The sequence below is a fragment of the Lolium rigidum genome, chromosome 6 (assembly GCF_022539505.1).
Source record: "Lolium rigidum isolate FL_2022 chromosome 6, APGP_CSIRO_Lrig_0.1, whole genome shotgun sequence".
Lineage (NCBI taxonomy): Eukaryota > Viridiplantae > Streptophyta > Magnoliopsida > Poales > Poaceae > Lolium > Lolium rigidum.
The window spans coordinates 60,740,135-60,750,334 of record NC_061513.1 but is presented as its reverse complement, the minus strand read 5'-3'; the positions used below and the strand labels follow the sequence as shown (position 1 = coordinate 60,750,334).

The 10,200-nt window shown below is 40.3% G+C and overlaps 1 protein-coding gene across 1 annotated transcript; it reads right to left on the bottom strand.

Moving 5' to 3' along the window:
• Positions 1-335: 335 nt before the first annotated feature.
• On the bottom strand, positions 336-9,545 carry LOC124662684 (ubinuclein-1-like). Its single transcript, XM_047200490.1, has 14 exons — positions 9,231-9,545; positions 8,689-8,775; positions 8,520-8,612; positions 7,898-7,974; positions 7,069-7,313; positions 6,776-6,942; positions 6,571-6,664; positions 6,367-6,479; positions 5,998-6,084; positions 4,666-4,788; positions 4,411-4,545; positions 4,029-4,076; positions 3,361-3,462; positions 336-889 (listed from the first exon to the last, which is right to left on the bottom strand). Exons 1-14 carry the CDS (start codon positions 9,543-9,545, stop codon positions 473-475), a joined length of 2,103 nt encoding a protein of 700 aa, XP_047056446.1. The 3' UTR covers positions 336-472.
• Between the last annotated feature and the right edge of the window lie 655 nt (positions 9,546-10,200).

The following is a 10,200-nucleotide window of genomic DNA, read 5'->3' as shown; positions in this document are numbered from 1 at the left end:
GTCTCCTCACTAAGTATATTTTTTTATGTTCCCCATAGTCCTTCCGTAATTCTGTGAACTGCCAGTATAGTGGGTCACTAATAATAACATATACATGCAAAGATTATATTAAGTAGTACGACTGAACTCCTGATTAAGACCATTTGCGTCAAGATAGACGGAAGTATCAACATGCGTTAGTTACATAACACTAATTGGTTTTGATTATTGTATCATAGAACCTAGAGAATGTGAACGAGGATGCATGCCTTTAACTGGGACGGTACAACAATTTTCCAGGTACCTGTTGTTACCTCCCCATGCTCGTAGTCTGGAACCACTCGTTCAGAAGCCAATATAAAGGGGATGGAACGAACTGTATAAACCATGAGAGATTACAAAATGACATGCTCTCTACAAAAATATCTTGTTGCACCACCCCCACAAGAGCCTATAGGGAGAAATAAATTTATCTGTTTTTACACCAAGATAATCAGATTTGTTGTTGATCATAGAATGGGAGACCAAGCACAGTGGATATGGTAATAGTGTTTGCCTCATCTGAATGCTTCGTCACCTTTTGCTTCTCACTACCATGCTGAGAGGGAACCTTCATTGGGTTAGCTTGTCTATCTACAAGATCATATTCTGGCTTCCTCTTTTTCTTCTTCATCTCGCCAACCCTTTTGCTGCTGTCATCAGGGACTGCGCCTCCGCTTGCTTCCCGGGCCCTTTCAAGACTTCTCGATGCCTGGTTCTGTCCATAGTCAGTCACAGGGTATGATGGGTTCGTAATGGATGGATGTGCGACTTGCAGGGCCATTGCTCTTTGCGTTACAACAGGGTAGCTATCTGGCAGTTTCTCTGCCGCTGCTAGCCTTTTCCTCTTCAATGTCTCCTCGTTGCGAACCTGGTTTAATTGGAAACAGCAACATAAATTAGCAGGCTACATCGTGTGTATTTTACTTTATTTTGAAGAGTAATAAGAAATGAGGGTAGCTACAACACACAAATGTGTTTGCCAGCAAAAGAGAAATTAATAATTCCAATATGACAACTCACAAGATAGAAGGTTCCGTACAATCATGGGATGCATAGTGTGTTTGGTTTGTGTCCAATATTGCCCTACCAAAAATTTTGCTAGCCAATATTTTGGTTGTGCCATTCCTTGCCCACAAGTTGGCCAACATTGGCTAAGAAAATGAACTAGAGTTGGTAGTGGAGCATTGGCAAGCCAAAAAGTTGCCAACTATCCAAACAAGAACCAATATTTTTGTCATTACCAAAAAATTGGTAGGGTATCCTTTGGTAGCAATCCAAACACACCCATACAACCCATAGACACTCATCATCATGCTGCATCTGATTTAACTTTTAATTCTAACCATGTATATCCATTATATTATTCAAGTAGTAGAAAAGAATGGTGGAAGTTCATCAAGTCAAAGCAGCACACAAAGATAGGCTCAAATCAATCAGGATGCAACTATGTGTAAGCAACATGCAGTAAATTATGTGATGACTTACACGCACACGGACATGCCTCAGTTCAATTAATATTTTGTTCAGAATAGTTCCAAGGAACGTTTCCGAACATTTCCAAAGCTTTTGGGAAGCTATGTCTATGATCAGTCAACGCTGACAGGTTAATACGGTAATCCATCTGAGATATATTTTATCACAGATAGGTTCAGCCTCCTGTTCGTCATAAGTTGATCTGTAACACTGGATACAATAGCTAAGCATGGAGGTCGAGCAATTGCTTACCCAGTTTGAGGGTGCGCTATTCCCAAAATAGTACTCCCTCCATTCCTAAAAACAAGACCTGAAACTTCTCTAAAAATACCATAAAACATCCATCTTCTATACTGAGATATACCATGAGACCCGGAATATGAATAGTGATCTCGCAACGAATCTCTTGACCTAAAAAAAGTGTCCTTTCTCGATACATAACATTGTATAAGTCAACTCAAGTAGCTTCTTGACCTCCGGGAATCCAGTAAGGTACTTTTGGAACACAAATGGGCATATTTAGATTAATATTATTAAATTTAAGAAAACTACACTTTAGTATGGAAACTTCTCTAAAAATACCATAAAACAGAGCACACCCCTGTTTCCCCCTCTAATATTCCAAATATAACACTCCACGCCGCACTCACTCCTTTAATGATACGCCAGCCTTAATTGCATTCTGAACCACTCACCTCGTCTCACCATTATACCCACATGCATGCATGGAGATAGTAATCGCCAGCGCCAATCCATGTAGAGCTAACTTTGCTCCGATTGGCAATGCTTGCTCAGAATGGCTAATGCTTGCACATGCACAGCACGACACACGGGAATAATGGTGTTTGTGGAAGTGCTAATAACTTCTCAACATGAGATTTATTTGCCAGGGACAAATAACTGCTAAGTGCACAGCTGCCTTGCTCTTTGCAAAAAAATCATAAACTGTTTTTAGGAATGGAGGGAGTAGTTTAAAGGTTCACATACGAGAACATAATTTATTGTGTCTAGGAACATAATTCACACAAACGTTTTCTTAAGAAAATACACAAGCATCAACATCTAGAGCAAGCTATAATTCAAATTGGTGCTAAGACAAAATTTAAGTCGACACAAGACCCAAACAGCTTGATTGCTCGATATCACAGCTGCTAGAAGAAACATAGCATAGAAATCTCATCTCCGGTATGTGTATATTGTCAGCACCGTGCCACAAGCAAATGTCGGTTATGCGACAGCATAGCCATGTACCATGTCGAATGCAATTAATTTCTGGGACTACTGTGAGAAGAGAGAGTACAAATTATTAGTGTCCACGTGTGATTGAGTTGGCACAACTTACTTGCTTGCCTGTAGGGGATAAAAGAAACCAAGAACATAGGGTTGGCAAAAACAATATTGACGGTACGCAAAAGGATAGAGTAAACAGTTATTTCATCTCAAGCTGGACTCAACTCTATGTAAATTCTTCAGACTAAGTGGATACGTTGCACAGTATAGAGACCCTTATACCTTATACTATAATTGCAGAAGATATTTCATAAGTTTATATGAAATTAACATGTCTATACCTAATAATTCATTGTATGAATACTCGAAGAGTAATTTTAGTTTCTACAGATCTCATCAATAAGTCAAATTTAATACAGTGCGGCATTAAATAAAATTCAGAAATATACTACTCCCTCCAATCCATATTAATTGTCTCTACTATGGATGTATCTAGAAGTAAAATGTGTCCAGATACATCTATATTAGCGACACTTAATATGAATCGGAGGAAGTATGTTTATTTCAAATTATTTATAAAATGTAGAAAGTATACAAAATTGACCCCGCTAGTTTAAAGTAAATACTGATGATTACCTTCTGTTGGTTGTGTAATTTTATCTTTCGCTCCTTCGATCTAGATATGGCATCTTTGATTCCAAATTTATCCATGCAACCTTGGGGCCATAGCTCTGCAAGCTAGTGCCAAGAAAATGAAATTGTATAAGCATACTCAAGGTAAATGCAGGTGTGCATGAGATAAAGTGGGCACCCGCTAGAATAATAGCGCCATCAGAAGCGGAACCTCACTCTGCTACTCAAAACACACCACAATAACTGGAAGACCACTTAGCAACTGACGCTGCCAAAATACACATAAATATTGGCAGTGTATACACCTGAAAACTGCCTATTCTAAAAAAGCCTTTACATGCACTATTTGACATATTTGAATTAATGTAAGACCGTAACATCCTGCAATGCAAATTGTGACAGCAAGCAGAGGGGGGTATTACACATGTAGTCATTTTGAGATGCCTAAATTGAACTTATTAGCTACATTAAATATAAAAGTAACTTGGCCTTGCTCTTCCAAAATGAAAGCACTAGAAGAAAATTCACAATTGCTGATAAGCCGTGACAAAAATTTAGGAGGACTGGCTTTGAAATATAGTGAAAAATGAAAGGACAGGGCCAATATCGCTACATAGTACTACATACAAATGAAGAACACAATAAATGGTTCAGGGGCTCAGAGCTAATACCTCTACATATAGTTTCCTACTTTGAGGACCCTTGTCTTCCTCCATACCCTGACAAGCACACGGGCAGACATTCATCAACAAAACCAAACAAGGATAAATGAAGCTAGGATCTCACTGAAGTCGCTTTTGTTTAAAGTAACTCGCTATTAAAATGGAACAGAGTAAACAAAATCAAACATAGCCATATTATCATAATAATAATCATCATCATTATAAAACTAATTTACTCATATATTTACTTTAAATAGCATCCAAATAATAAACCTAATAAGGTTAGCTACAGTAATAAACCCCACAGGCATCGTTGTAAAAAGCAAAATATAATTGTCAAGAGTGCAATTTGTTCAAACACCAAAACAATAATATGATTACAGATTTATACCTCAACGTACAGATCATAAAGATCACACATCCTGTCCTCCAATGCACTATCCATTGCAAACTTTCCTTTTAAATCTCTTCCTTCTTCAGGAACAGCCTGAAAATCGTCAGCTGAACCATCCTGTTGTTCATTGACCTGGTACACATAAGTAAAATAACATCTTCTACATCAAAAGTAACAAACATGAATGCAAACATCAATAAGATAGCGGAAGCCTCATAGTTACTACACAATGATGTATGTTTAGTTGTTTACCTTGGCCTTGGCAACAACACGTTCTTTGACCATTTCATTGATCTCCATTTTAACACGCTGCAACATATCAGTCTTTTCTTGTGTAGCAGAGCGTCCTGATTCTACCAGATCTTTCATGTTTCTCTGTCCGCAAGTAACATGAGTCAGAAATGGGAACAAGCGACGCACAAAGGGTGGTAATGCCATGGACATGTAGTTTGATTGAGTCATTTGATCACTCTACAGGATCAGTGCGCCACAGAATACCAACATAAGCATGATCTATAAACTACAGAGTAATGGAAAATAAGATATTCCTGCTAGCAACATCTCAGTTTTTTATACTGCAGATGCATCCAGACAGTAGATTTATTATTAATACTAGTGGTAGTTGTAGTGTTCAAAAGGATCTTCTGCACTAAGACGTGGTTCGTTTCTCTGATTACCACAAACTTCCACAAGGTTAAATAAATATTTAAGGCAAATGTAGCAAGGATTCCTTGCAGCTGTGCTTGAAAATGCTATTTCCAATCTTAATCATACTCTAATGTTGTGAGAAATGTCAAAATGAAATGTACTACCAAATTTAATTGGCAATTACTGCCTCTAAAATACATGATGTTTTAAATTGTATGACGTAAAAAAAAAGTTTGTAACTTTAACTACTAAAGACTAATACATACAAAACTATTTACATTGATCATGTGAAATGAACAATAGATCCCTAATGACAAGCACTACCATAACATAATATCTTATAAACTTTTTCATTTATTACATTATGAGTTTGTGACAGTGTTCAAAACAACATACTCCATCCGTTCCGGTGAAAAAGGCATATATTTCTTGGCGCATCGATTAGGGAGAGATTTGCAGTGAAATACTTTCCAAACTTGCCCCTAGAAAATCTCTCCATCCCCTTAAATCTCTCTCTAATTTTTTGCGCTGAGTCTCTTCGATTATCGCTACCTGCCTCGCTTGCATGCACTCCATCAAGATCATCCCGCATGCATGGGAAGCCCACCCAATCAGCAACGTTCTTTAGGGGGGTGCGTTAATTATCTGCTGGGAGTAAGAAGGAAGGAGGTGCTGCTAGGTTTTAACTACACGAGCGCTTTTGGAAGAAGAGGGCAACGGTGGAGGGGTAGTATTGGAACCACTGATAATAAACCGTATCTGCACCCTGTTTTGTTGTGAAAAAATGAAAAAAAAATTACGCCTTATCTAAGGGAACGGAGGGCGTACAATTTAGTTTCTGGACCAAGCAACATATTCACTCCCTCCGATCAATAATAAGTGTCGGTGATTTAGTACAAGGACATGCTTGTTTACTTCCATCAAACCACAACTCACCTTCAATGTCCTACGCTGCACAAGGTGTCCAACTATGCCCATGAGGCGATTCATCAACTCCTGTTCTTGGATCTTTCCATGATTTGTCTGCAAATTGATAGTGTTACAAAAATAGGTGTGTGTGTGTATGTGTCTTCTGTTCATAAACATTATTTTTCTAAGATATATTAGATTGGAAGTTTCCTGAACTTCACTAGTCAAATCTCAAGAACAAACATATACATAAGTAATCACATGGAACACAGACATTCAAAATTTCAGATGAACTTGAATCACAAGTAAAATTTCAAATGAACTTGAATCACAAGTAAAATTTCAGATGAACTTGAATCACAAGTAAATATTGTGGACTGTGATGCTACTACATACCGATAGTCTTGCAACCTTGGCAAGCTTTGCCTTTACTTCTGGAGGCAACCGTCGTTTAATTGATGCCTGACCATTTGGGTCAACCTCGTTACTATCGATAGCTGGCGGCCTATCTGCAAGGAAAATTTCAAGTATTTGAATTTACTTCCAGCGCTAATCCACAACCTACCGAGATACTCAAGGGGAATGTGATATAATACTAACATTGAGCAACAAACTTCTCGAAATCCCGAATGGCTCGCTCAAGCCTGGTGCCTTTAGGTTTGGTACCTGAACTCTCTCTGCCAGTGATGGGGTGCTGAAAAATAAAAATAAAAAAAGTTAGTTAGCATGGAAACATGCCTCGGTATGATGGCTATTTTATTATGCAAATGTGTTCGCTAGTATGGGAAACAGGATAAAATCTTACCATTGCTTGTGTAGGACAAGAAGTACCAGGCAGTGTGATGCCAGAAAAGTCACTTGTTCCATGTTTCTCTTTGTGATATATTTTATTGGCCAGATCTTGATTTTCGCCACTATAAGTCTTTTCTTGTTGAAAGTCAAGTTGTGTTGAAGGACCTTTATCCCTGTATGCTGAAGCATAGTCATATGTCTAACTGGTTCTCGATTTATTAACAAAATCAGTAGGCTGGAATGCTGCAGCTTTATGCTTTTGTATGTCTTTTAGCTCTTTTGAAGGGGAATATGACATATCCTTACCAGATATCTTTGTACGTTTTGCAGCATCAACACCTGTGGCAAAATCAGTCGATCTCTTTTTTGAGACTCCGGTTCCGCTGGTAGCTAATTTTTTCCCAGCATGTGCAGGACTGGTAGCTTTCCCAGGCATGTTGCTGATGTTAAAATAATCACCTGTAGCACCCTGATTAATTTCAATATGATCACCTGATGGGTCTTTGCTTCTCCTTTTCTTCAGCGCAACATCTGTCGATGTACCAGATTCACTGCAAAAGAAGGTTGATGTATCATCCATGCTAGCATACATGTAATTCATGAACTGTGTTGCTGCCAACTTGATCTGTTGATTCGACTAAATTGGCACAGCATCTGTGCTGCCATATAAAAAATTGCGACATGTTGTTTTCCTTGTGATTTCATCAGTTGCGTGTGTTGTTCCATAATTTAATTAGGGTAATAACCAGCACAATCATGCTTTGCTTCCAGTTTGATCAGTAGCTTCGTTTATTATAAGCTTGTCGTTACCTGCCACGTTGTGGCATGACGTGTTTTTAATTCAGACAGCAAAAATTGTACAGTTTATGAAGAAAGAAAAAATGTAGCCACAAGTGATTCGCAGCCATGGTATCTGTGATAAAATCAAACAGTATACTAAATGGACATGGTCTACTAGACTCGATAGTGAAAGGTCATTGCAATCAAATTGGGTGACCCCCGTGCCATCAGTAAGGCCATACTAAATAAAAACCAAAGATCCATTATGTCTGGATGTAATCTACCAGCATTAATTAACAGAATAAGTAATAGCTTGAATTTTCTATTAAATCCAAAGAATTTTGAGGAACCTTACATCTGTTCCAATGTCCCTTTGTTAACAAAAAATCCACTGTGCTTAGTCTTCAAATTATCGACTTCAAAATACTCATCCTGCAAAGATAAGAAACATGAAAGCAATCAGCAAGCAGTATTTTTTTTCTCAGTGCATATAATGAAATAGCAACGCAAGCAAAAAAGTTTTATTATGACGCCTTAAAGGATAGATTCTGCAAGTTCACTGTAAGTAATTAGACACGGGTTTTCTTAATATGCTGTGAATATTAGCTCAATCGTTTCCAGACATACATTATGTACCTACACTATACAAAGAATGAACTATTACTGTAATGTTGAAGGGGCCATGTCAATGTCATATGAAATTAATAAAACATAAATTTTCATCCTAGCACTAAACCAAGAGTTTGGGCAGATAGAACAGATAGCAAAAAACTGAGTGCACAATGACAAGACAGATATGGTAAAAAAGAATTGTTACATTAGCAATATTGTACCATATAGTCTGCAAAAATACACATCAAGTCAAATGGTAGAAGTTTACTAGTCGGGTGCTCATCTATGACATCAGACAAGATTCAGAAGCAACATGATGTTGTTCTCATACATAATACAGGACTAAGAAGAATTGAACAACCAACCAATTCAGCATCATCAATAAAAGAATCATCAGTGTCATATTGATCATCATCCGGTACATCGTCAAGATCTTCTTCATCGCTGCTATGTTTACCCTAGCAATCCAAATACAAAGTCAGAAACTCAGTGAATGGCGAATATGGAGTCAGCTAATGCTAATCCATTCGTTACCATGTAAAGGCGCTCTATTTTCTCAATGACTGCATTAAACCGATTTGGCTGTGCTGGATCCTCCGGGTTGTTTTCTGCAGCAGGTGCCTGATTTGAACAAACACAATCAGTTCGGCGTAAAATGCATACAGGAATTCTCAGCAGTCCGGCATACACCGTGCGTAAGCAAAATGCTTGATGAAGAGCGGTTTCTGAGGGATGATGATAAGGCCATGTCATAAATAACTAATAGCATGGTTGCAAAGACAGCATGAATAGCACTGAAGTATGGCACGGTTTGCTTCTAGGGCAGCGCCCTTATGACAATTTGGTCAGGGAGAGCTACACATATTGTCCCTGTACCCTGACCCTACAAGCATAATTTCTTGTAAAGAAGCTCAACACGGACACTTCTCTACTCGCAGATCAGACACTAAGGCCTCGACGGATCGCTCTAGTTGCGATTTCGCATCTACTCGCAAAGCAAACCTGAGCGGCACGAACTATTGAAGTACTCAAATCAATCGACAGACGATGACATCATCGGCGAGAGTACTGCTTACCACACCGGGTGGGGGCAGTTGTGCAGCGACTGCAGGCTCCGCCGCTACCACCGCCAGCGGCTGCTGCTGCGATGTGGGCGCAGCTTGTACAGCCTCCTTCTGCAGCTTCTTCCACGACACGATGGTGGTCTCCCCGGGCCGGAGCTCCACGGAGAACAACTGCCTGCGGGACCCCGCCGCGGCGGTTTCCGGAGCCGCCGCCGCCGCTCTCACGACCGCGGGGGCAGGCGCCTGCTGCGGCGCGGGGGGCGGGGACGGGACCACGGCGGCGGCGGCGGAGGAGGAGGAGGAGGGGATAGCCACGGGGTCTTCCATGGCGACGCGAGGGGATCGGGGAGGTCAGAGACGCAGCATCAGATCGAGGGGCGGCGGTTAGGGTTTTGGAGGGCTGGGTTACGGATTGGCGAGAGAAGGAGAACGCCCACGGTTTTGGCTGGGGAGGAGTGAGGAGCCGGGAAGGCCGTCGGATTTGATCGGGGAGGGCGCGGAACGGGAATGCGGAGCGGAGGGGCGGCGCGGGGCGGCGGGATGGAATTGGTAACCGTCGAGCTCGCCGCCGTTGGCTCGTGGTGTCGCCGCCGTTTAGCTTTGCTTGTTTCCTTGTTTGGAGGGGGGGAGCAGCGGCGTGGGCTTTGGACCTGTCGCTGACTTGGGTGGGGTGACGAGGATATCCTCGGTCCACAGGTGCTCTGTTCAAAGTTGTATGGGCCCATATCCGGGTTAGGTCTAAACATGGGCCTATGAGCACTATATGTCATAAATAGAGACATTCACAAAAAGGGCATCATGGGTAAAGATGTTAGAGCGTTTGAAGCACTTCAAGAATTTAAGCTTCATCTCAAATGGCAAAAGGGATTGTTCTTTCCTAAAAAAAAGCAAAAGCATAAAGTATTCTATGATACTATATGCAGATGACATATGGTTGACAGAATATGTTTTTATTCTAAAAGAGTCGTTAAAAGAAAGTTTT

Coding starts and splice junctions, on each gene's coding strand:
- LOC124662684 (XM_047200490.1), bottom strand. CDS start 9,545: ATGGAAGACCCCGTGGCTATCCCCTCCTCCTCCTCCTCCGCCGCCGCC. Junction 8,613..8,688: donor AAATAGAGCGCCTTTACATG/GTAACGAATGGA, acceptor TTGGATTGCTAG/GGTAAACATAGCAGCGATGA. Junction 7,975..8,519: donor TTATTGATGATGCTGAATTG/GTTGGTTGTTCA, acceptor TTATCTTTGCAG/GATGAGTATTTTGAAGTCGA.